The sequence below is a fragment of the Pipistrellus hanaki genome (genome assembly GCF_964339955.1).
Source record: "Pipistrellus hanaki genome assembly, chromosome: 1".
In the NCBI taxonomy this organism is placed as follows: Eukaryota; Metazoa; Chordata; class Mammalia; order Chiroptera; family Vespertilionidae; genus Pipistrellus; species Pipistrellus hanaki.
The window spans coordinates 20,080,548-20,108,445 of record NC_140503.1 but is presented as its reverse complement, the minus strand read 5'-3'; the positions used below and the strand labels follow the sequence as shown (position 1 = coordinate 20,108,445).

At 40.2% G+C, this 27,898-nt stretch overlaps 1 protein-coding gene across 2 annotated transcripts in view; it reads left to right on the top strand.

The window, feature by feature from the left end:
- GPATCH2L (G-patch domain containing 2 like) overlaps positions 1–24,262 on the top strand; it is a 60,339-nt gene extending 36,077 nt beyond the window's left edge. For both annotated transcript variants that reach the window (XM_084893250.1, XM_084893251.1), the window contains exons 9-10: positions 9,991–10,085; positions 19,093–24,262. In XM_084893250.1, the coding sequence (XP_084749376.1) occupies positions 9,991–10,085; positions 19,093–19,265 (268 nt within the window). In that variant the 3' untranslated portion in view covers positions 19,266–24,262. The remainder of the gene's footprint in view (positions 1–9,990; positions 10,086–19,092) is intronic.
- The last annotated feature ends 3,636 nt before the right edge of the window (positions 24,263–27,898 follow it).

Genomic DNA, 27,898 nt, shown 5'->3' with positions numbered 1-27,898 from the left:
ATGAAGCACAGAGGAGGGGCTTCTAGCTTAGAGGCTCAGGGAGGTTTTCTTAGAGGAGGTGTGTGCAAGCTATCTTGGAGACACAAAATTTCAATCCCTAAGTAAGCAGTCCTCAAGCTTTTGTCTTAATACCAAATGAAATAATGGCCTTGTATACTTTTTTGGTAAGACTATAAGAAGCACTGCATCATGTCAGATGCTGAAAGTGGATTATTAGCCTTCTTTCCTTTACCTCTGCTACCTAGAGCTGTGCTGTGCTCAATATCCATGCTTTTATCAGGCTTGCTGTTGCCTTTAAAACCTTATCCCCTTGGAGTGAGTGTCAATTTGTTTCTTTATGTTTTTCATTATCCATATCATTATTTTCATTCTCTTGCTGGCAGTGCTTGTAGCTAGATTTGGAAGTATAACGAAGTCTAGGTTTGCTTTTGGGGCACTCAGCTTCAGGGAAATGTTGCTTATTGCTCTCCACCCTGCCTAAAAGCAAGGGGAGAGAATATGGACAATTACAGCTCATAGCTTGTCCTTCTAGACATCATTTCTAGGGTAGTGGATACAAAGTGAGTTCTTTGGGAGAAGGGGAAGGCAAAGTGTTTAAATTTACATTTATTTATTTTTATTTTCTTATCCTTAATTATTTTTATTAAATTGTTCATATGTAGTCTAGCGGCACATAATTGTCCTCTTACAGCTATTTCTTCCATGCAGTGTCATATATTACATATATATGGTGGGTTCGTTCAAACTTTTTACTAATGAGGTGCACTAAAGTTTGGTGACCACTAATCTATGGGAATGATCAGCACAAGTTATCTCTATGCAGTGTTTAGAATCTGTGGATGGTGACACACTGAGCTCCTGGGGCTCCCTCTCCTTCCTTTGGAATAGTGGGGTTCCTGCCTGGCAAGGGCTCATAGAGAAGAAGCAGTCTAGTTTCATGTGACTGAGGGATGAGATTGGGCTCAGAACTGGATGGTGGGATTTGTGAAAAGTGGACGACTTAACAAAGCTTGTCACCTAGAAAGGGGAATGTTAAAAGAGTGGTGGTAGGGAAGAGGCAGGTGAATGACGGGATAGAAAACTGTTTCTAATGGAAATTTTATCTTTTTCTTGTTCCATTTTATCTGTAGTAGGAAAAATTTCTTTCAAAGCATCTGGGCAGCCCTGGGAATTTCATACCCATCATTAGAACGATTTGTGTGTGTGTGGTGACTATGTTATCATTAGTGGTATAATTTTATTTGGCGGAGAGAGAAGTGTTTCCTGTTTTATCACAGCTTTCCCTGAGGAGGGCTGGTGTATTAATTTGCTGTATTGCCTCCTGGCTGTTCCCAGGCTGTTTTTCCTCTTCATCATGGAATTTTTAATGGCCCTAGTGCCTCTCGGGAAGCATGTGAGGAAGAGTTCCTCAGGGAGTGCTTTTCTTTTTTCACATGCCTATAATTACTCTGCTTTAAGAGCACAAAGAGTTTGATAACCGTGCCTGAACTGTGAAGGTTTCCTCCGTCGGGTTACTGAGCTGAGAGCTCTTTCCTGCCTGGACTTGGCCAATTCCGCAGTCCTCCACACTCGACTGCACGAGAGCGAGGAGCCTTTACCCACCTCCTCTCTGCCGCGTCCTAAGACAGCTCTGGTTTTCAGCAGGAGGCCTGGAGGCCACTTGGGGGCTATGAGTGACTTTCTTGTTTAGTATTTCATTGCTATAAACAAAGAAATAATGAGACCGAGATTTTTAAGAGGTCATTTTATTGATGTTTCATTTTAATACAGCCCAGATGGCAGGCACAATGGTTGGGGGAGAGAGTCTTTGTGGTGGTTGTGCCACCTTATAGATTTGTGGGATAAGAGGTTTTCAGAAATACCACTTTAGGAATACTTAATTTGGTGGTTTTCAAATCTGGCTGCACTTTTGAATCACCTGAGAAGCTTTAAAAAAAAATATCCACGCTGGGTCCCACTTCCCATGATTATGACTTAATTGGCCTGGGATGAGTCCCAGGCACTGGCATTATTTTAAAGCTCCCTGTGACTCTGATATGCTGCCAGGGTTAAGAACTATTGCCCTAGATGCATATGGTTTTATGAGTGGTGCTTTGTAATTTGCTTAACGGGAAATCTCATAATTGGCATGAGCTCTGTGCTTTGATATTGTGAGCATGATTTTTTGTGGGAGGTAGAACACGGGACATCTCTTAGCTTTGGAGAACTGCTGTCAGTGAGAAGAGTGTTAGGGGTTAGCTCAGTGCTTTGCACGCAGTGATTAACATGTGGGAGGAGTTGCTGGGTGGGGGTATGGATGAAATTCTTAAACCAGATGTTTAGGTTTGATTATTTAGGTTGCTAGTATTGGACTGTTACTATTAAAATAGTTTATACTTGGTGCTGGTGTTAAGAATTGCTGCTGCTCCAGCAGATGGTGTGATTGGTGTTCTGGTAGAGGCAGTAGTATTGCTATCAGGAACTCAGAGAATAGTAATAAGGAGATAGTGCTGTAGGCAGCTTTTCCCAAAATGACAGTTATTGATTATCCATGATAGCTTTTTTACCATTATTGCCTTAGAAAACCCAAACTGGAGCTTACCAGCTGCTATATCTCTCTGCATGATGCACAGGTCACCAGTTACAGTTTTTGAATGTCACATGGCAGCTGTGGGTTTTGTTTTCCTTGCTTTTGGGTAGTGTTTTGGTAATGCATCACCATTTCCATTTATTTCTTGTGAAGTTCTCAGTCTCATATTAGTGGATACTAGACCCAGGTAAGACTCTTGGCTTTACCTGGGCAAATGACTTGACCTCACCATACCTCAATTTCCTCATCTGTAAAATAGAATATCAATATTTGTTGGTCTAGTGATGATCAAAATGAAATGTATATTTGAATATTTCATATACTAGTAGCTAATATTATTTTTGTTATATAGTTACTACCCTACCTTGTCCTTAGGATAATTATAGTTTTACAAACTGAGTTGGCTTCCAGAAGCTGTTCACTAATGAGATGTGTACAGATTCTTGAGGTGCTTAAATGGCCTCAAATGGACTATAAGAGGAGGCATTTGGACTGTATATGGGTATAAAAGAGAGACCTTCCTGCCCATTAGAGATTTGAAATATGATAGGCTGTGCTCATTGTAATTCATTTTATCTGTTCACAAACGTTATGATCTGCATATCAGAGTTGTGTGCCCAGCTGGCTGTGCCATTTGACAAGGAGTTTCAAAGAGCAAGAAGAAGACTCAATTCATGCTATTATTTCTGACCTTTGGAGCCGTAGTAAACAGCCCCAGGTTTTACCTCGGGGCTTGGGGGAAAGAACCTTTTGTTAGTCCTCTGTCTGTTGGGGATGCTGTGATGCCCAGCAGCTCCTGCTCACCTCTTTAGTGCCTCAGTTTTGGCCGTGTGAGAAGTGTTTCTGCTGTAAAATTGTCCATAATGCTGCCAGTTCTACTGGCATTTCCCATTATATAGTACACAGTTCTGGAGTCTTTGTCCTCTGTTGGAGGGTCTTGTTTATAGCAGCTCTCAGCCAGCTGGCATCTTCCTGCCTAACTGGAGTGATGAAAGCATTTTTCTCTCTGTTTTGCCATTGTACTAAACCCATCTTTCCAACTGATGTGAATCTGTTCTGCTCCTGTGGGTGGCATGAAACAGCTTCACGATGTGTCAGCCTTGGTCCAGCCAAGGGAAGTGGGTTACAGAGAGTTTTCAGGTGTTAGTGAGCCGTTTGTCACAGACCACTGAGGGTTAGTTTTGAGTGAACACGCTAGTGGAATTGCTAGGATCTCTTCCTGTTGAATAAACCTCCACTGTGTCCTATAATTGTGTAGTGGTTTTCTCTCCTTAGTTGCTTCAGGTGTCAGAGGCCTGGATCCTTTGCTATGTGTAAGTCTGTGAAAATATTTCCCCTACTGGGTGTTTCATAAAAGCCAGTTAGCTCTGAAGATAAAACACAGGCGAGGAAAGGGGTGTCTCTTTCCCCCTAGATTTAATTTGTTTGCCCCCAATTTACCTTGGCACTTTGCTTGTTCCTTAATTGCATCGCAGTCTGTGTCTGTTAGTTCTTTATGCATCGACCTCCCTTACTATGTTGTGAGCTCCCGGTGGGAGGGCACTGGGCTCAGTCAGTTTGTGGATACCCTCTCCACACTCAGCATAGTGCTTTACATAGGATAGGCCTTCATACATTACTGTTAACAGTAATTGAGGTGAATAGATTAGTAATTAAGGGGAATAATTGGAATATATGATATACATGAACTTTGGTCCTTAGAAATATTAATAATTTTTTCTTGACATTACAATTTGTAAATGTTTAAGGAATAGTATAGCAAATAAATAGCTTTTCACAATAAATCTTATTTTATGCAAAATAATGAATTTTCCATTGGGTTTTAAAAATGAATGATTTTTGAAGGTGAACTGTTCCTTAAATTAGTTCGACATTGGCAGATAAAGACTGTTTTTCTCTCCTTAGGAGTGACTCTAAACATCTTTGTTCTAAATCTAAAGCAGTCACTTCAGTTATTTTTTGCCAACATTGGCTCTATTAAACATGCATGTTTTTCTCAAAGTAATTTTTCCCCCTAAAAGTACATTCCTGCCCCAGGGACATAGTGATCTGCCCAGTTTCCTAAGTAACACTGCAGTTTTAAAAACTCACCTGATCTTTTGGTTACCTGCAGTAAAAAAATAAAATAGAAATGTGTTTATGCAAGGATATACAGAATACTCTTTCAATTAATTGTTCATCTTTAGCATTCACCTTCACACTTATATATGGTATGAATGTAGTGACTTTTCCTAAAGTAAGAATTTTTTTAAATGTATATTTTTATTGATTTTAGAGAGAGGAAGGGAGAGGGATTGAGAGATAGAAACATCAAAATGAGAGAGAAACACCAATGGGCTGCCTTCTGCACACCCCCTACTGGGGATCGAACCTGAAACATGGGGCAGGTTGAAGTAAGAAATTTTTAAAAACCGTATTTGTTGCTTTTAATGCTCATTTCCCCTATACATTCTTTTGGTGGATGTTGTTGAACATGATGCTTTTAGGGGAAGTACTGACCTGGCTTCATGCTGTGAAGAAGTAGGGCTGAGGAATACTGAGGCTCCATCAGATGAAACAGAACAAGCCTAGCCTGTCTTTTTTGTAGTTAATTGCTTATATATTGAGGAACAGTATTTTTGTCTAAATTTACATTAATTTTAATCATCTTGTTATTCTTTAAGTTAAATATTTAGATCTCTTTTATTAATTAGTTTATTAGCTTTGGAAATTTGATATATTTTTTAGCTTAGTAATTTCCACAATGGGTAGAAACTTATTAATATTACTAGTACTTGAGAAGAAATTTGAAAATAAACATAATTACTGATTCTTCTCCCACCCCAGCATGGTGGGGGTTGTGTATTTTTTTAAAATCTTCTTACATCATTCTGGTAATCATTTGCTGCTTCAGTTGAGAAGGAAGTTTTAATAATTTGGTAGACGTTTTAGCTTAATTTATATCTAGCTTTTCTTGCCCCCTACATAATTGAAAGGTCCCTTCCCCTCATATAAAGTACCTTGTTTTGCAACACACAAACAACTGTACAGCGCTCTTGAAAAAGAGTTTTTAAAAATCTAGTTAAATCATCTGCCCTTTCTACCTATAGGGAGGGGGCTCTGTGTGTTTAGAAGGGGAAGCTCAAGTTCTTTTTCCATGTCCTTTGTGATATCTCACTTGTTCATTGCCCTTTTCAGTTTATATCTTGTGAGTAGACAGTGATAATGTCAGAGTAAAATAACACAAATTAAGGAAACAACACATCCTAATATATAAAAACTCTGGGTCCGTCACATCCACAATGTTCGGAGGCTCGATCTAATGCCCAGGCTGCTCATGCAGGAAGCTCTGGTGAGAGGGGACTTGACGGGCGAGGCTGGCCGGCAGGCAGTCACACTCACAACCTCGCGCATGCACAGACACACACAGCGCCAACCAGCTCACAGCCTTTTCTCCCTTTCTTTCCCTCCCTCTCAGCTCGCTCTTAGAATGAGGAAACAAAACAGACTGGGCCTGAAGAGGCCTGCATAGAAGGGAGGGCAGGCAGAGTGTGGAGCCGTCCCCACTGGCCCTGCTCCCTCCCAGCCAGGAAAGAGGAAGAGGGAGACTGGGAGGCAGGCAGGGAAGCAGGGAGGCAGGCAGGGAAGCCTGGAGGACTACTGAGAAAAACAGAGAGAGACAGAGACTGGATGGGATCACGCAGAGGGGAGGGCAGTTGGGGGCAACCAGGCCAGCAGGGGAGGGCAGTTAGGGGTGATCAGGCAGGCAAAGGCAGTTGGGGGTGAGATTAGGCCAGCAGGGGAGGCCAGTTAGGGGCCATCAGGCAGGCAGGTGAGCAGTTAGGAGCCAGTGGTCCCAGATTGGGATGTCTGATTGTAGAGAGTGCAGGCTGGGCTGAGGGAATCTCCTCCCCCAGTGCATGAGTTTTATGCACTGGGCCACTAGTTAAAAATAAAAAAGCCAAGATGGTTCAATACTACAAAATGAAATGGGTAGATCAATGTATTTTTTCCTTCTCATCTTGATTCTTTATGTCTGCAATTGACTGATATGCAATTATTTTGGGATAAACAAAAAATGGAAACTACCTCTTGAATAGGAAGCTGAGGCTGCAGCAGTTACCTGCCCCATGCTCAGGTTCCAGCCGCACATAGATTATTCATTATTCCTGACTAGGGCTGTCCTGTGTTTTGAATGTGCTCTGCAGCTTGGCGGGTTCCATGTCCTGTCTCCTTTTAAGTCCTCTTGCTGCAAGCACCAGCTTCCTTTCTCCAGGCTTGCTCTGGGTTCTCTTCCTTCTTAGTCCTCTAGGGTTTTTCCCAAGCAGACAGAGCCGTCACAGGGAAAAGTAGATTTTCCTATTACTAGTGTCCATTTAAAACCCAAAACAAGTAGTTTGACTGTTTCCCTTTCTCCCTCCCCAGAATTTAACTAGGAATGAGGTGGTAGAAGTAGAACATTTACTTCAGAGAAAAGTAACAGGCTGGAGGCTTAGCAGTTTGGGGGTGGGGTGGCATTTAATGTAGGACAATTAACCCCAAAGCCCGTACCATCAATGAGCAGGGAAGAATGGGGATCCAAGGACCGTGGCCCAGAGGGACAGGGCATCGTAAGGATCACCTGAGCCTTTCTGTTCACAGCAGTCCCCGAAAGACATTGCAGAATATAGTGCAGTTTAATAACCTATGTGCATAGTTGCAGGTAAGTAATACTTTTTTTCATTTTACTTAAATAAGTATCTTTTAAAACCACAGTATTTCTATTTAAATGGTCAAAAATTTAAACATTGGTACATAAATTTATCTTTTTACTCCAAAGTGTGTCATTCCTTAAAAAAGTGAGATAAATGATACTGACCAAGGCCATAAGGAGTGGTGATATACTAGATAATAGGTGCCCTTAACCATCTTACTGACATATATCAAATATGCAGAGCTGTGAAAATGATGAATAGTGTATAAATAAAAGGCAGTATTTATTTAGTTGAGCCCAAGTTGATACTCTGAGAATTAATATCTTAAAGCCCTTTTCAGTACCTTTCTTAGGCTTTTCATTTTGCATGTTTCCTAAAACCCAGCATTTTACAAACATTGATCTTGAAGAAACAATGTTTTTTAATTAATTGAAGGACAATGTACATATAGAAAAGTTTATAGATAAATATATACTTGATGAATTTTCAGCATCTAGAAACAGAACATTATCAGAAAGAACCCCAGAAGCTCCTAGCCACTGCCCTCTTCCCCACACCCTGCATCTCAAAAGTACCACTGTCCTGATGTCTAATAACAGTATTTAGTTTGAAGAAATGGTGTTACATTTAATCTAAGAAGTTTTGAAGGGTTCTTAAATGAGCTTCCAGTAAAGAAGAAAGTGCAGGAATATGAACTTTCCCTTTACTGTTTCTCTCTCTGAAGTACGTTGGGAGAAGCAGGATTGAATTAGAATGAAGTGCCTAGGCTGTGTGTTTGGGGCTGAACTTACTAAACTACCTTGTTTGTAGAAAAGACGGAAACTATTCTTTAATTTCTGTTTTGAGGAGAAACAAATTTTATAGCGTCAATTTCTTTTCTTCCTTTGTCTGGCTTCAAAAGGAATTACCATACCATCTCTATATTTAGACTAAAGGCCTGGCTACTTTTGGCATTCTGTCATCTGTCTTTCTTATTAAATCAGTACGCTGATTGAGACTTACTCTCGGAACTTACGTAAGGTATGAAAGATGAGTTGTTTTCTTTACACACTTACATTCCCACATTTCACGTTGGAATTTGGAATTAACTACTCATGGAATACTTAAAGTTAACTCTTTTTCCCATATAGACAAGAGCAATCAATAAAAAGTGGATGGACTTTGCCAAACCACTGGCTTTTTAGTGTGACTCTGCCTATTTTGGTGTTCCTTGGAATTTGGAATTAACTACTCATGGAATACTTAAAGTTAACTCTTTTTCCCATATAGACAAGAGCAATCAATAAAAAGTGGATGGACTTTGCCAAACCACTGGCTTTTTAGTGTGACTCTGCCTATTTTGGTGTTCCTTGCAACCTAAAAAATTTCTTATGATTTCAGTCGAATTTTCATCTTTTCTTATAAATTGGATGGTCTTAAGCTTTTGCTATTTGGAGAAAAGAGCTTGTGAGAAAGAGAAAGAGGGAGAGAAGAAGGGAGGGAGGGAGTAAGGGAGAGCACATACATATATGTACTTTTAAACTGTGACAGTTACCAGATCGGCAGGCCCTTCGCCGCGCCCCCTCTCCCCCCCTTTACCCCCCGCAAAATTTATCCATTCAGTTGTCTTGTTACCTTGCTAACTCAGAGATTTGACTGAGAGTTCAGTTTCAAGTTTACCAAGCCATGAGACTTGATCCGCATCTAGGACTACTAATTAGGAGTTCATCTGGTATAATTTTACTGGATTTCTATTTATATGTTATGTATTCTGGCTATTTAAAAAAAAATTGTGACAAAATATGCATAACAAAATTTACCATTTTAAATGTACAATTGACTATAGGTTTTTAGAATTTTTATTCATTCATATCAGTTCTAGTCAATAGATATTTAATGGGGAATCAGTTGTGTGCCTTCTGCTGAGGTTGGTAGAACATTGGAAAATTATGAAAGAAATACAAATATGGTCCCTGTTCTCAAGAAGATTAAGCCTCATTAGGGAAACAAGATATATGTACAGCAGTTAAATAGTAACTCATGGTAGGTAAGGCCTTGAATGTTCAAGGAAAGCTTTGTGTAAAGATGAGACTCAGCTTGGTCTGAATCACACCATATCCATTTATTAATAGTTTGAGAGGAAGGAGGAAGTGGGGAACTAAAATAGCCCGTTGTCTTTCAGAGAATCTTTTGCCTTTCTAATGTTGAAGCTCTCACTGTTTTGTTTTTAAAATAAGCTGAACATTTGGAAAGGGAACACGTTATTAGCACATAATTTATAGTTTTAAAAATCACAGAAACTGCTATGCAGACATTATTAAAAATGCGGATGTATAGTGAAAGAAGGGTTAAACTTCTTATTATAATTCTATGCAAATATCTGTGTTCATGCAGCATTAAACTTTTCAATATGTTACCGCTTGGGAGTAGGTATTTCATTAGTGAGCTTAAAACAATTGAGGTTTATAGTTTTTATGAAAAATGTACAAAAATCAGCATGTAATGAAACACATATTTATTGAAATTAATCTTGAATGTCTGCCATTTTGCTAATCAGGTAAAAAGTTCAGAATGGGTGTATTTTGTGAGTAAAGAGTGAATTATGATTAATTGTGAATGATCTTGTATTGACACTTGATGGCAAAAGCTGCTGCTGATTTTGTTAGTATATCTATATTGGGTCAAGGATTTTATCTGGGCTGGACATAGTGTCTTAAACAATGAGAATTATGAAGTTGAAACAGTATGTTTTCTTTGTTACCTCTGCAGACAGGCAAGCCTACACTTGGGACCACCATGCTCACGTGACATCAAGAGGAAACGGAAGCCTGTGGCCACAGCATCTCTGTCTAACCCAAATGCAGGTAATTATACCCTAGTTATTATATGTTGAGCACCTGATACTGAATTATGTGTTTTATATACCCTTCCGCCTAACTTTTATGATAAGATAGGCCATTTTATTCCCATTTTATGTGAGAAAACAGAGAATGTAAGAAGTAATTTTTCAAGGTTATGCATATTTTAAGAATTTAAACTTAGTTCTGTCTGACCCTGCAGTCTGTGTTTTCATTGTGTCACACAGGTTTCTTGAGTTTGAATCCCTATATTTCTTTAAAAATAATCTTCAGTCATTTGCACTTTTTTTCTATTACAGATAAGAAATTAGATCTTTGTTAATGAAAATCTCAGTAGGGTGGCATTTAGTCAGTAGGCAAGGAGCCACATGGGTTTATTTACTTTTTAATTTAGTATACAGTACAGTAATTCTCACTGTTTTCATGTATAGTAGAGTGCTAATATTTTACCTATCATGAAATTCCTAGTAAAAAACAGCTTTTCAAGTTAAAAACTTTAAATTTTCTGCGAAAAACTAGTTGGTAGAAACCAAAATAGTGGTTTATCACTGGTGACCAGGAGAGGACATAAAAAAATCTCTTGGATGCCGGAAATGTTCTGTATCATGAACTAGGTGGGGATTACATGAGTATATTCATATGTAAAGATTCACTGAACTACATACATTTATGATTTATGCACTAACTACATCTATGCGATTCTTAAATGAAAACAAAGGGGGAGAGTTATTTATATCAGCTTATTTGTTTTTAAAATAAGCTGAACATTGGATGTCTATAGATCTTTTTCTTTGGGGTTAAGGGAAAATAGTTAAATGTAATTAGTAATCATAGACAGTCCTTTAGGTTATTTCAATACAGTTTAGGATGAATTACTCTGAATGAAAAGATCATATCTGGTTATAAGACCTATCAGAAATACCTACACTTCTTTTGTTTTTCTTTCTGTCTTTTTATTATGTAGGTTTCAGGTGTACAACATTATAATTCAGCATCTATATACAATATAAAGTGTCCACCCCCAAAAAGTCTAGTTATTATCTGACACCATACAGTTGGCTTCCTTCCCTCTTTCACCTATCCTCAGTCCCCTTCTCTCGTAACCACCTACAGTTCTTTTCTTTTTTTTTTTTTAAATATATTTAATTGATTTTTTACAGAGAGGAAGGGAGAGAGATAGAAAGCTAGAAACGTCGATGAGAGAGAAACATCGACCAGCTGCCTCCTGCACACCCCTTACTGGGGATGTGCCCACAACCCAGGTATGTGCCCTTGACCGGAATCGAACCCGGGACCTTTCAGTCCGCAGACCGACGCTCTACCATTGAGCCAAACTGGTTTTGGCTACAGTTCTTTTCTTGATGATAATGACTTTGTTTTGTGGAAATTGAGTATATCATAAATTATTTTATTTTCTTCAGAAAAGACTATATATTGATATTATAATAAAGTATGTATTTACGTATATTATACATAGAGCAGAACAATTAATTGTTGAATAGAGAGTAGACCTCTGACAGATGGGGAAGTCTTTCCCTTACCTTTACTTAGTTAATTTCAGCATGCTCTGAAATTGACCTCTTTCAAGCTTCTGTTTGATGTTTTTGTTTTGTTTTGCTGTTGTTAATCCTCACCTGAGGATATTTTTCCATTGATCTTTTAGAGAGAGTAGAAGAGAGGGAAAGACAGAAACATGGATGTGAGAGAAACACATCTATTGGTTGTCTCTTGCCTGAGGCCTGACCAGGGCATAGGCTGGGGAGGAGCCTGTAACCAAGGTTTGTGCCCTTGACTAGAATCTAACCTGCGACCCTTTGGTCCACAGGCCGAGGCTTTATCCACTGAGCCAAACCGGCAGCTTCGGTTTGAGAAGACTGCTTGATAATGGGTAAGACTAAGATTGTCTGCCGAAACCTGTGTGGCTCAGTGGATAGAGCGATGGTCTGCGGACTGAAGGGTCCCAGGTTCGATTCTGGTCAAGGTCATGTGCCTTGGTTGCGGGCACATCCCCAGTGTGGGGTGTGCAGGAGGCAGCTGATCAATGTTTCTCTCTCATCATGGCTGTTTCTATTTCCCTTCTCCCTTCCTCTCTGAATCAATAAAAATGTATTTAAAAAAAAAAAAGACTAAGATTGTCATGATAATGGATAATCTTAATCACAAGTCTAATGACTATAGTAAATTTTTAAGTGATTTCCACATAGCCGTCCTAAGCTAAACCCTTTGCATACATTATCTCACTTAATGTTTGCAAAAACTGTATAAGGTGGATGCTGCTTTTATTTCCAGTACACATGAGATATTTGAGCCCTAGAGAGGTTAATCAGTTCCCCAAGGTCACATGGTTGGTACATTGCAGAGCCAAGGTCAGACTGGTTTCCCTATGACTCCAGAGCTGCACTCTTGGGTCTTCTATAGGATCGGATTGGTTCCAAACTATGTCTCTGCTCACAACCCAGGTCCTCATCCAGTCTGTGGTATTGGAAGCACAGTCTCCCCTGTTTTACCTTTTTGTTCTTTAATCTCTTTAATGTCCAGCTTCTGTTTTTTGCTTTTGTTTATAAGAGAACTGTTGAGAAGAATTTAAGATCTTTATTCTGTATTCAAATCGGGAAATTTTCTGGGAAGTATTAAACAAGATTTGAGCATTAAACATTTCCCTGCTGATCCAAACTCCTCCCCTCACTTGTTGACTAAGGCTTGCTTCACTGAACGTTTTCTTTTTTTTTTTTTTCCTATCCACAACCTGAGTGCCCCATGGAGGTGAAGGACATAGCCTGAGCCCACACCATCAGTCAGTAGAACAAATGGGCTTGCTCTGCCTAACACTGGGCCATCTCGGATTCCACCTCTTTTATAGAAATGACTGATGAAGAGAGGTGCGTTCCGCTTTGCCGCTGTATTAATACACATCAGGGGCCAGCTCCTGGCACTAAATCACGCTGCTGCATACATCTGTTATCGGATTCTTCACCAGTGTGATGAACAAGACTGCAGATAGAGGCTTCCTTGTGTCATTCTTTATAGGATTTTCCTAAAAGAATAAATAGCTCACATCTCTGCCAACACTCTCCCCTGTCACTGTGATGAATTCAGCTTCTTTCTTAAACATGCAGCCACAAATCTTTCCCCCCTTGCTCCTCCTCCACTGGTGGAAAGTTTTGAGTTGAAATTGACTGAATTTAAAGATATTAATAAGGCTATAGAGGTGCAGAGCAGAAAGGACTAGCGTGCCCTGCCTTTTTGTACTAGTATTAACAAAAGGCCAAAGAAAAGGATCTTTTCATAAGGTCATTGAGTAGATCCTTCTTGAAAGTATAGCACTTTTATTTTCTTTTAACATCCACACTCTTTCTCTTGATGGCTTTATAAACACAGGTGCATGGGGCACAGAGCCACCATGGATCTGAGTGAGTGACCGTATAAACATGCTTGTAACACCCAGAACACCAGAACAGGAAATGCCCAACATGTCATTACCTCATGCCAAAGTGAATTTGCTTTATATTTTCTTAATGTAACTGAGCCCTAATCAGTTTGGCTCAGCAGATAGAAAGTTGGCCTGCAGACTGAAGGGTCCCAGGTTCAATTCCGGTCAAGGGCATGTACACCTGTTGCAGGTCCAATCCCCGACTCTGGTTGGGGTGCCTGTGGGAGGCAACCAATTGATTTGCGTCTCTTACATTGATGTTTTTCTCTCTCTGCCTCTCCCTCTCCCTTCCACTTTCTCTAAAAAAAAAAAAAAAAAAAAAAAAAATCAATGGAAAAATACCCTCCGGTAAGGATTAACAAACAAACAAACAAAAAAGAAAGAATATAACTGGAAAAGAAAAAATGGGTTATTTCCCCTAAAACTTGAGATTAAATAGCTGTCTATATTAATAAAAATGTAATATGCTAATTAGACCAGACAGCTGAACAACCTTTCAGACGTCCTTCTGGACTAAGCTGTGTCACGGAGGCAGAGGCAGTTAGGGGCAATCAGGCAGGCAGGCAGAGGAGTTTGAGGGTGATCAGGTAGGCATGCAGAGGGGTTAGGGGCGATCAGACAGGCAGGCAGGCTAGGAGCCAGCAGTCCTGGATTGCGAGAGGGTGCAGGCCTGGCTGAGGGACATCCCTCTCCACCACTACCCCCTCACCCAACCCCCCCACCCCCGTGCCTGAATTTTGTGCACCGGATCTTTGGTAAAAAACATATTTTGTTTCTTATTGAGATGATTTTCTTAACCAGAATGGCAGAGCAGAGCCTTTGGTGTACAAATCCCATTCCTTCACAAAGTAAGCACATGGCTGTATGTAAAGGAGAACGGGATGACAAGATGTTGTATTCAGAGCCCTGACTATTGTGCCATCCCAAAGCCTGTTCTGACTTGTCTCTCTGGAATAGGATGAGTGCCCTTGGAGCATTAGTCAGAAGGGTAATCAACAGTTAACCTGTTTGTTACATTGGATTCTGAATATCAGGCCAGTGATGCAGGAGATGCTGGTACAAGGGCGGGCATTTTTATCTGTTTTGCTGCTGCTGTACCCCCAGCTGCTAAAATAATACTCAGCACATGGAACAGTCTCACTAGATATTTGTTTTATGAAAATGTGAACAGACTCTATTAGTCAAAATAGAATTTTACAGGTTCAATCTCTGACTCTGGTGGGGTGCCTGTGGGAGGCAACCAATTGATTTGCGTTTCTTACATTGATGTTTCTCTTTATTATGCTAATCCAGTGATTGGATTCAGTAGTTTTGTTTTAGGTTCACTCTTGTCTTGGGAGAAATAGGGCAGATTCTTATTGCCCACTATGCCTTTTTAAAGTTTAAATGGTTTTTAAAGTTAAAAAATTTTTTTTTAGTAAATATTGAATGGCTATAAAAGAGCATTTATAGAAGATATATAAGGAGTAAAGAAAAATGATATAGCAAATATCCATGTACCCACCATTGACTTTAAGAAAAAGAACATCACCTTTAAAATCTTTTTTCTACTTTCCTCAGAGGTAACCATTATCCTGATATTTATTTTTTGTTAATCACTTAATCATACTTTGATTTTTAAAATAGTTTTAAGACACATGTATCCCTAAGTAGTATATTATCTAGTTTTGACTGTTTTTAAAATCTTTTAAATAGAATGTCATATTTTATAATTTCAAGTTTTACCCAGTTATATTCTTGAGATTCATTCATGTTTCATTCTGCCATATATATGGTGTTATATTATATGAGTAGGATTAATATACTACAATTAAACATTCTTGATGGAATTTGGATTGTGTCCATTTTATGCTATTGTGAAAAACAGAGCAGAGCCTTTGGTGTACAAATCTCCCTCCTCTCTGTGAGAGAACACATGCAAGAGTCTTTTTCTGGGCCACTTCATACTCCTTACGATGGCTATATAACAAACAAACAAACAGGAACAGCAAGTGTGGGAAGGATATGGAGAGATTGGAACCTTTGCGATTACTGATGGGAATGTAAAATAGTGCAGCTGCTAGAGAAAACAATATGGTGGTTCCTCAAAAATATAAACATAACTTTTTTGGCCAGAACTACCATCTGTATACACTGAGTGGCCAGATTATCATGATCTCTGAACACATAATGATCTGGCCACTCAGTGTATAACCTATATATAATATGCAAATTGTCCTCTCCACGAGGAGTTCAACCAATCGCCCATGTCCCCTCCCCCTAACAGGCTGGCCAGACCCTATCCATGCATGAATTCATGCACCGGGCCTCTAATACACACACACACACACACACACAGACACACACCAGAGTGGCCAGATTATTAAGTGTTCAGAGATCATAATAATCTGGCCACTTAGTGTATATAAAAGGCTGTGTCTGACTGGTCACTATGACATGCACTGACCACCAGGGGGCAGATACTCAACGCAGGAGCTGCTGAGCTGCAGTGACTTGGCAGCGGTGGTTCTTGGGTGACGCACCCTGAAACCCCAAATCCTCGTGGGGGTTGTGCAATTCCACCTTTGGCTGTGGACTGTTGTTGTTGCTGGGGCACTGTCAGCCTGAATCTGGTTTACTGCACACTTGCATTTGCCTTCTACACCCTGTATGACAGTAACTTTGTAGAGTGCCCTCTCACACTCCAGGGCCCCTCAGGGGATGTCAGAGAGCCGGTTTCATCCTGATCCCTGCAAACCAGGCCGAGGAACTCCACCTGCTGGAGGGACCCTGCTCAGTGCAGATGCTGAGGAGGGACTGTGGGAGGTTGGCTCCAGGGCATGTCTGGCCCTTCTCTCCCAGTCCCATCCTGCGAGCCACGTTCTAATTAATTGCCTTTCAGTGTGTACTAATCCGTGCACCGGTTACTAGTCTTCCAATAATTCATTAAAATGACTAACACAAAAGAGAAGAGGAGAGGCACCCGCTATAGGTTCTCTGGGCCTTTCAGAAAACACGGAGCTGTTCCTCTGGCTCACACATGTGAATCTACAAGGAGGGTGATACTGCAGACATCAAAGGAATGGGCACTGTTCAAAAAAGAATGCCCTACAGATGTCACCATGGCCAAACTGGAGGAGTCTACAGTTACCCAGCCTGTGGTGGGCATTGTTGTAAACAAACAAGGGCAAGATTCTTGCCCAGAGGATTAATGTACACATTGAGCATATAAAGCACTCGAAGAGCTGAGATAGCTTCCTGAAACGTGTGAAGGTCAATGATCAGAAAAAGAAGGAAGCCAAAGTGAAAGGTTCTGGGTTCAGCTGAAGTGCCAGCCTGCTCCATCCAGAAAAGCACTTTGTCAGAAGCAGTGGAAAGGAGCCTGAGCTCCTGGGACCCATCCCTTATGAATTCATGGCATGACAAGTGCAAAAAATAAAAAGACCTCTGTACTGTTAAAAAATATATATATATAAACATATAAACATGCAATCTAGCAATTCTGCTTCTGCGTATATACCTGAAAGAATTGAAAATATTCAAACAAATAGCTATTTATACACTCGTGTTCTAGCAGCATCACTCACAATAACCAAAAGGTGGAAACAACTCGGATGTTTATTGCTGGATGAATATATAAGCAAAATGTGGTATATTCTGTATACAATGGAATACTATTCAGCCTGAGTGCCTTCATGATTCAGAATGAAATAGCATGGATGAAGACATTATGCTAAGTGAAATAAGCCAGACACAAAAGGACAAATATTATATAATTCCAGTTATGTGAGCTACCTAGAATAGTCAATTCATGGGAACAGGAAGTAGAATGATAGTTGTCAGGTTGGGGAGAGGAAAATGAACAGTTTTCATTTAGGATGATGAAAAAGTTCTGGAGATGGATGGTGGTGATGGTTATGAAATAATGTGAATGTACTTAATGCCACTAAAATGTATGCTTAAAATGATAAATTTTATGTTATGTATATTTAGCCATAATAAAAATCATGTAGCAAAGAAAAAGTTTTTCTAGGGTAAGGTTTTGCATTGGTTAATGACCATAGAGTAATGTTAAATATAGCTTTGTGAAATTTTAGTTAAATGATGAGTGTGTGTGTGTATGAACATGAGAGAAAGAGAGAGAGATTGGATTGATTTGTGTTGTGATGTCAAATGTATTTCTTGCTGATGTGATCTGAGGTTTTAAAACATTTGAAAACCACTGCCCTCAAGAAACCCTTGTACTTGCGCCATCGAATAATAGCTTGCATGATTATTTTTGTAATAACTCCCTGTAAGGAATTTATGTTTGAGTATATATGTGGGCATATATATATATTAAACATATATAATTAGACCGGACAACCAAATGAGCTTCCAGATGACAAATTTTGTGCATCAGGCCTCTAGTATGTATATAAATTCTTGGGTACAATATTTTTTTTTCCTTTTCATTAAGAAGAAAAAGTACTAGTCATGACCCACTAAATTGATCTTGTGACTACAATTTGAAAATTACTGTTCTAGGTTACATTCCAGGAGTGGAGTTACTGAATGGTAGGGTAAAAATGGAGCTTTCTGCCAAAGCCAGTTTGGGTCAGTGGATAGAACTTCGGCCTGTGGACTGAAGGGTCCCGGGTTCTATTCTGGTCAAGGGCATGAACCTTGGTTGTGGGCACATCCCCAGTAGGGGGTGTGTAGGAGGCGGCTGATTTATGTCTCTCCCTTATCGATGTTTCTGTCTGTCTCTCTCCATTCCTCTCTGTGAAAAATCAATAAAAATATATTTTTTAAAAATGGAGCTTTCTACATTTTGCTTTTTGTTGGTGTATATTCACCATTGGCACAGTGGCTGTGAAGGTGGTTTAACTACTCTGCTTGGGGACATTTGGAAATGTGAGGACAGTGTTTACTTGTCCCAGTGACCAAGGAGGGAGTACTTTTGGCATTCAGTAGATGGGGTCAGAATGGTAAGTGTCCTAAAATATACAGGGCAGCCCTGCATAAGCAATTACTATTCTGTCTAGAATGTGTTTTATGTTCTTGTTGAAAAACTGGGCCTGATTGTGTGATTTTCTACCATTTTCCTTATTATCACACTGTTTATTGGTGACATTGTCATGGGGTGTGACAGAGGGAACATAGGGCTTGGAGTCCACTATCTGAGTTTAAATCTTACTACTTAACCAGCTCTGTTTTGTCCCTGAAAAATTTATCTGCTCTCTGTATGGCTCATTTTTTGATCCAAAAATGGAGATGACAATACCTACTTCTAAGAGTTTGCAAGAAATAAGATTATGAATGCAGTGTTTACATAATACAGTGCCTAGCACGTAAGTGCTTAAGAAGTGATAGTTACTACATTATGAATTTGTATTACTGAATTTGCTTACTTGTTCATTTAAACCCATTTTCTCAGGTAGAGAAATGCTTACCTTCATTACATCTGGCCTTTATTTCTTTGTAAAGAAAAAAGAAAAACCTTATGTGGCCACTTGGGTTAGTAGGGCATAAGATATAAGGATTAAGAATATTTGGGGTTGAAGTATCTGCTCATTCTAATTTGCCTCCCCTGGATTTTTCCCCTTTTTCCTTTTATTGCAGCAATCTCACCAGTTCCTGCGGATGTGATGGAGCCAATGGCACCAGCGCCACAGGCCCCGAAATCTCCCAATACGGAGTGGCTGGTCAGGACCTCTGCCCCAGAGAAAGCCGCCGATTCAGCTGCAGCCACATTTTTTAAGATGCCACAAGAAAAGAGTCCTGGATGCAGCTAGATAGCAGTAGATCGTCCACCAGGAGCCGGCGGGTGTTGTGAAACAATATTAGATTTTGTGTTATATAGTCTTGTATATCTCAATTGATATTCCCAGTCTGTTTATCAGTAGGACTGGCTCCTTCCTCTTCAAACAAAGCAGTGGACTCTTTCTCTTAGAAAATCATATTGTGGAAATCTGTGTCTTTTTAAAAAAGTAAAGTATTGGGGCAGCAATTTTTTTAAAAAGTCATCCTATGCTATATTTGTTATTGCTATTGCTGTCTCAGCAGTTACCTATAGCTCCGGTTTACAGAACTGTTGCTTTTTTGCAGGTGTGTCTTTTTTTTTTTTTTTTTTTTTTTTTTAACTCGTAACTGCTTTGCATACTTCCTGTGTAGAGCTTTTAATATCACTTGAGAAAGTTCCAAATTTGCAGTCAGTTCCAGACAAATGTAAACACTGAGTTAAGACCTGTGTGTGGAAATGTGCTTGCAGGAGGCAAGGCTTGCCTTTCAGCCTGGCCTTGCTTTACTCACACTGCCAATCAGATAAATCCACCATGGTCTCAGTTTGGAGCCTCAGAAGCGACACCAGCACCATAGACTTGGGGTCTCCTTCCAGTCTTGTAGCTGCTTTGTACTTTGCCTCATCTCCAAAGCTGGTGTTCTATGGAAAGAGAACATTTTATACACACACACACACACACACACACACAGAGAGAGAGAGAGAGAGAGAGAGAGAGAGAGAGAGAGAGAGAGAGAGAGAGAGAGAGAGAGAAGGAGGGAGAGGGAGAGAGATGAGGTAATGAAATGGTTTAACTGTACAGCAAACTTAGAATAGTCAGTGGATTGTGTCTTAATACTTCATGTTGCAATGTAAGCCTTTACATATTAAACGGGATCTTATTGTTAGTTTACAGGTCAATAACCTGCAGCAGATATTCATACTCTATTATAATAATGGCTTCTTGGGGTTATACTTTGGGGAGGAAAAATGTCTTTTGACATGCCTTTATATTTGCCATGTGTGTGACAGCTGAGCTGCGTGTAGAGTTATGTACACATCCATGCCTGAAGTTGATGCTCTTTTGTCAAGATGAGGAATAAGGGACTGCCTAGAGCTGCTGGAGGAAGCCACTCTTTCTAGAGAAAAGATTACCCAGAGTGTCTTGCATTCAGGGGCCTGGTTGATAGAAGGGTTCTTGTTTTGTACAAATTTAGTACATTTACTCTGAAATATGCAGACATTGGTCTCTAAGTGCCCACTGCTCTGGCACTGTTCTAGGGGATGCCCCCTCTTGCACCTGAACTTTTCTATGCTCCAGTAGGTGCTGAGTGGGACAGAGCTTCCTGTCCCTAAGGGGCAGGTGCCCCTTTCTCTCACACTGAATATGATGGCAGGCTGCTTTACTGTGTCCCCAAAAAATTTTAGCCCTTGGCAGTGGTGGCTCCAGGATTCCCTCGTCTGAGGGGTTGGCGTGAGTCTAGTTGGAAAGGGGGCTTAAGCTAAGTTATGTGGCACTTTATGTAAGACTGAGACCATGTCAGTTGTCCCTAACAAGGAATAGGGTGGAGGGAGGGTGCATGGAGATTGTGGGGTGAGGAGCAGTGCTAAAGCCAACACAGCATCCTTGCTCTCATATAGTGGGAAGTGTTCTGCCCCCTGCAGGCTGTAACCCAGCCATGGAGAAGGTGGAATGTCTGATGAATATAGTATGGCACTACTGAATAGTGGTGAAAGTGGATCTTACTGTCATAGGTGCATTCTTACCTAGTCTCCTTAGTGTCCCGAGGCACACGCTTCTAACATACTTCTTTTGGATTTGAGGGGGAAATCCTTGGATATAATTTCATTTTCTTTGCATTAAGCTCTGTGGCTCATGCAGAGATTGGTCCTGTGATCATAGCCTAGTAAGACCTCCATAGTTCAGGTAGAATCTTTTCTTCATGGCATGTTGCCTGACAGTTCTTTCTACCTGTAACTAAATAACTTATATATACAACTTTACATTTTAGACATCTCTATGATGTAAAGGCAGGTGACTGCTGCCATTTTACAGAGACAAGAGCAATCACAGTTTTGTGACTTGCTCAAAATCACATAATCAAGCCAGTATTAAAATCCCAGACTTTCATACGTTCTCTGCCCTGGGTTTTAATCTCTTGTTTGTCATTGATAGACCTGAGTAGCTCTGAAACCCATGTTTTTGAAACAGTATGTGATGGGGTAGCCCACTTGGGCTTCCCTACCTGCTGTCCACCTGTGGCATGCAGTTTTTTATCCCTCAGTAAATCCTGTTTCTGAGAGAGAAAGAGAAAGAGAGAGGAGACACACACACACACACACACACACACACACAGAGAGAGAGAGAGAGAGAGAGAGAGAGAGAGAGAGAGAGAGAAAGAGAGAATAAACAGTATGCCATGGATGTTTATAGTCTTTCTTGGGTATGCTTTTCTACATATTTCAAATACCTTCAACAAGGATCACCAAAAAATGTCTTATCTACTATAATAATTGCGGAATAAATTAATTGTCCAAGAAAATAGCAATTAAGCACATTAGTACTTTGCAACACAAGTTTTTAAACTGTGTTCTTATAAGCTGCTTCATGAGCCTGCTTACAGAATTATTAACGAATTCTGCTGGTTTTCTGTATGAGTCAATTCCAAAGGAACCTTAGAATTGAGTGTATTTTGAACCTTAAATTTTAAATCTTTTTTATATAGCAAACTATAGGATGTCATAAATTAAGAAAAGTCTGTTATCTTTTAGCAAAAGATATAATTTCAAAATCAGGTTTTGTAATATTTAAAAAATAATTCTCTTTGAGGTTAATCCTTGAGTTTGCATGTATTTTATCTGCTTGAAAGTAATAACAGGCTGAGTTCCATGTTCTTAGTTATTTCAGGGTCTGGATTATCCTAAATGGCTACACACCTACCTGTCTAATCCTAATCCTGTGTATTTTCCAAATTATCAAAAGTCAAGACATCATCTACTACTGTCATTCATAAAAGTTAGTTTGCTTATGAGTTTAAGGGAATTTAAGATTATTTTTCAGATGCAGTGTTTTAAAGGGAACAACTTCATTTGCATCACAACTCGTGTTGCTTTTTTATAAGAATTGTTCAGAAGAGGAAATTAGTAGCAGTTTAAATGGTGCCAAATTTGGGGACAGATTATAGTCTTTGATGGTGCGTGCTTTTAAACTTGAATTCTTTAGAAATCAAATGCATTGTTTTGCTGGGTTGTGAAACAGACTGCAAACAAGGGCAGTTAAGCAGCAAAATGACCAAAAGCTTAAATAAATCTAACCTGTGCTGCTTATGGCATCTTTGGTGAGTAAAACTCTGCACCAAAACAGGGAATGAAATTCTTTGAGTCCCAAATAGATTAATCTGATATGTCTTTGCATTTTAGAATCAGAAACACAGTTGAGACCACAGCAGTGGGAGCCTTTTGCTGCAAAGTAAAGGGGCAGTTATCACAGAAGTCGCTCAGAGAAGGGAGCTAGACTGGCACTGGCACTGTTGATGTGCTTCTGAGCCATGTGTGTTTTGTTCCCGCGGCTTTGTAAAAACAGCAAAACGGGCCATAGTATTCTGTGTCTGGTGAGCCCTGTCTGGGCTGGGATGAGAGCAGAGTGGCTTATTCGGCCAGTTATGGATGTAGTCTAGTTAAGGGCATGGCTTGCAGGATGTGTCATGGTTCGGGGATGGCAGGAGGGATGATAGAAGCGGTTTTCGCTTGCTGTCAGCTGCTTCCTTTGCTAATGCTCCAGCTGTCCATTTTACTTGTCAGTATTTCCTTATCTCCTACTCCAGTCTTGACAGTGGAGTTACTGATGGTGGCAGCAATCAAGAGGGAATCCCACCCATCCAACACTGGTACAGAGGGATGAGATGAGGAACGTGGTGGGTTCCTCTAGTAGCACCAATACAAAGTGGCCCAGAGATGGATGCTTTCGCCTATGTTAAGATCACAACAAATTAATGTCAAATGCCTGGGAACAGCAGCATTGAACTGTACCAAGGACAAGGAATGATATTGCTCAAAAGTGTGGATTATAAGGTTTTTACCAAATCCAGCAAAACAAACGTGACTAAGAAGAAAATTTCCTGCCACCTCTAATAGACATAGGCACTTAGTAAAATTGCCAAATTTGGGGGATAAAAAAATATGTATATATATCAAAGCACAGTATTGAAGAATGGGGTATGTCCTAAGGATGTTCACCATGGAACAAACTTGGCAAGGTCCGAAGTGAAAAGGCAAGGGGAAGAGAGGTACATGCTTACGGTAGTGGTGCTAGCCTGCCTGGACCAATGATTGCAGCTCACTCAGTCCTCTTAGACCCACTAAATCTGAAACGGTGGGAACAGCAACCTTTTACAAGCTTTCCAGGGGACTTTGGTGCAGGTTGATGTTTGAGAATCACATGATTTGCCAATTAAAAACTTAATATACCAGTAACCCCCTGAGCTCTGAGGTGTATTACTCTCCATAAGAAGAGAGATGTTGCCCTGGCTGGGTGGTTCAGTTTTTTTGGAGTGTTATACCACCAAAAGGTGGTGGGTTTGATTCCGGGTCAGGGCATCAAAACTCTTTAGAAATCAATTCGATTTCTAAGAATTGGCTAACCCTGGGAGGAGTCGTCTCTCCCCAACCAGAAAGGTTTCTTAAGGTGTCAAAACATCATATACCCAGGTTGAGGGTTCGATTCCTGGTTGGGGCAGGTATAGGAGGCAACCAATTAATGTTTCTCCCTCTCTAAAATAAATAACAAAAACAGATCCTCAGGTGAGGATTTAAAAAGTAATGTATTTTGTGTGTGATATTTTGCAGCCACTGTTAATGTCTTTTTTCCCCCATAACCTTTCCCTCAAACTGAAAAATCACCGGGAAATATTGAGAAAGGATAATGTGGAGAAAAATGCCATCAAGGCCAAATTTAGATGGATGGAAACAATGTTTTAAAATATAAGTGGATTAAAGTATAACCATGAATTTTTAGTCTGTGAGTGAGAGTCATTTTTCACAACAGTAAAACATTTGTGTAAAATGCTGCCGTTCATGACTATGATTCTTGTTCTTTGTCTCTTAGTTTCATGGGAAAATGTTATGTTTTCTAGCGTCACAATGCTAAAGCCTTTAAAGCATGACTCACAAATGTGAGACAAACAGAAAAGAAGTTGGAAAAAAAACCACCTGAGAACATAGCTTTTGTAGTAAATGCCTGTTGAATCGTTAGTAATCTTTTGCTAGGACTTAATCCCTGTATTCACAACACATAAAAATTAATTTTCAGTTATTCCACATACATCCTATTGTCTTACATTTCAAGTAATACATCTGCAGGGGTTGAGGACCAACAACAACAGCATTTATATATAGATTGTCTGACTCATAGGTTCAGTGTTTCAGAATATGGTACTGTAATCTTAAAAGTTTTGTTGTTTTTTTTAAAATATTTTTTATTGATTTTTTACAGAGAGGAAGGGAGAGGGATAGCGAGTTAGAAACATCGATGAGAAAGAAACATCAACCAGCTGCCTTTTGCACACCCCCCACAGGGGATGTGCCTGCAACCAAGGTATATGCCCTTGACCGGAATCGAACGTAGGACCTTTCAGTCCACAGGCTGACGCTCTATCCACTGAGCCAAATCGGTTTTGGCTTGAAGTTTTGAAATGAAATGACCATTGTTTTCCTTTAGATTTTATTTGTATGAATTGGGCTGGGTCCTTATTGGCTACGAAAGCTTACAAACCCAAATTCTCTTGGGGAATATGTGTAGCTAAAGAGGAGGAGGAGTCCAGTCACATTGCCTTGGGTGCTCATATGGTTCTGTGCCCAGCTCTTCATTTATAAAGGTGACTGCCAGGCTGGCGTGGCTCAGTGGTTGAGCATCAACCTATGAACCAGAAGGTCATGGATTGGTTCTTGGTTGGGGAACATGCCAGGTTGTGGGCTTGATCCCCAGTGGGGTATGCAGGAGGCAGCTGATTAATGATTCTCATCATTGATGTTTCTATTCCTCTCTGAAATAATTTTTTTTTTTTTAGGTTTATAAAGGTGACTGAGTGGAACATGGAGAGGTCAATGCCATTGAAAGAAAGGTTTAATGTTCTAGTTTCCTTGGAAACAATGTACAACTTGCCATGCAGGGCCACAGGACAAGCATCAGATTTGGAACAGGAAGCAGAAGACGAGGAGCAAATGATAGGTGTAGGCCAGAAAGGCAAGGCAGAGAGGGCGGACAGTTTAGGAATGGCTAGTTGGGGTAATTGGGATCCTTTGGACTGTAGAGTGGTCTATAGTTGCCTCATAGCTCCCCTGGGATGTTTGCTTCCTAGGGTGTGCGGGTTAGATGGAGGAGGCATGGCTCCATCATCCCTGGTAAGTTTGTACATCAAAAGTGTTGCTGGCTGAATCATTTGCTCTTTCTAAGAATTGGCTAGCCCTGGAGGCGCAGTCTCTCCCCAGCCAGAAAGGTTTGTTAAGGTGTCACGATGACATAATTCACAGAATGTTAAAAACCACAATTAATATACATGTGTAGGCTGTTTACCTCTCGTTTCAATTTTTATAGTTTCTTAAAGCACAATAATTTGCCTTTTCTATCTTAAAAACCATTTAAAAGTACCTCAAACCAAAAGTGTTTTTACTAGATATTATCAAGATGTGGGAATATAAAAAAAATTAAGATAAAAATTATGAAAATTACTTTTTTTTCTTTAAAAGTGAGTTGTAATCTGACCCTTGCAGATCTCTCATTCAGATGTTTTTAATTGAAAAAAGAAAGAAAATATCAGAGAACTCAGGAATGGCGTAGTGGCTTTGACTTAACCCATTTCACTGTGAGTAGATTCTATAGCTTGCTCTTTCCAGTGGGCCATGTATTTCTCCATGAAAAATGGTCATGACTATGCAAGCTTCTATGCCAAAATCTTGCTGACATTTTGAATGGCTCTCAGTATTTAGTTCACTCAGCCCCCCCACCTGTTATCAGCCGCTATTGCAAACTGGCCATTTAAAAAATGTCTCCCCCCTCTTCTCAACCTCAGCAGCGCATCTATCCCTCCCCTTGTAGGGGTGTCGAACTCAATCAGAGAAGGGGCCAAAATCTAAAATCCAGCCTAAATCGCGGGCCGAATGGTTTACTGAACAGTCATAAACTGACAATGTCATAAACTGACAGCGGAGTGCAGTGATGACAGCGCGGTGCGGGCCACATTGCAAGGCCTGGCGGGCTGGATTTGGCCCGCGGGCCTTGTGTTTGACATATGTGCTAGAGCATTAGGAAGGAGTCGCCACGTAAACACCCTCACATACACCCTCACCTCCCCTGCTCAAGATAAATCCCTTCTGCAGTGCCCTAGGTCCCTCTGTTGCTCCATCTAGCTACAGTGCTCACTCCTGGTACATAGTTTTGCATTCAGCCATATTCAGACTCCATCTTCAAACAAAAATACCCTTCCTTAACTCTTTGAAACCCTTGACCATCACTAAAGTACTGCCCTCACTTGCACTTTCTGTCCCTTAGTTCTCAATTCACTGAAGCAGTAGTTTTTAACCCTGGCTACACATTAGTATGGCCTGGGGAGAATTTTAAAAAATCATGATTCTCCCAACTGAATCAGCCCAATTACATGGGGATGGGGACAGGCTCCAGGCTTTTTATTTTTTTATAATATTCAGATTATTACAGGTGTTCCTCCTCACCAACCCCCCCATAGCTCCCCTCCACCTGATTCCCCACCCCACCCCATGCCCTTACCCCCCGCCACTGTCTTCATCCATAGGTGTAAGGTTTTTGTCCAATCTCTTACCATACCCCTCAGACCCTCTTCCCCCTGAGAATTGTCAGTCCACTCCCTTTCTATGTCCCTGATTCTACTATGATATATTCACCAGTCCATTTTGTTCTTCAGATTTTTTATTCACTTGATTTTTAGATTTACTTGTTGGTAGGTATGTATTTGATGTCTTTTTGTTGTTCATAATTTTTACCTTTACCTTTTTCTTCCTCCTCTTCCTAAAGAATATCTCTCAGCATTTCATGTAATCCTGGTTTGATGGTGATGAACTCCTTTAGCTTTTTTTTGTCTGTGAAGCTCTTAATCTGACCTTCAATTCTGAATGATAGCTTTGCTGGGTAGAGTAATCTTGGTTGTAGGTTCTTGCTGTTCATCACTTTGAATGTTTATTGCCACTCCCTTCTGGCCTGTGAGGCTTTTTAAAGAAATGTGCAGATGGGCAAGCCTGGCCACTCCCCTCATCACCACTAAACTTATTCTTGCTGGGTTTGCCAGTGACTTCTAATTGCCAAATTTTAGTCTTTAGGATAACCATTTCCTTTTTGGAATTCTTCTCTTTTCTGACCCTGTTCTCTCCTGATTTTTCTCCTCCTCCTTTGTTCTTTGTCATTCTCCAGAAGTGGGCAGGTTAGTTGATAGATCTCAGATGTTTGTCCTCACCTCCAAAAAGTTCAATTAACATCTGTGTGCTAATGAGTTCCTTTACAAAACTACCTTAATGCACTGACTTAAAGCACAGGCTTAGAGTAAAACATTGACCATTAATAATTATTGTAAATTTCTAGGAAGGAGTACTCAAGGTCTCTGCTCCTTTCCTCACTTCTCTTTG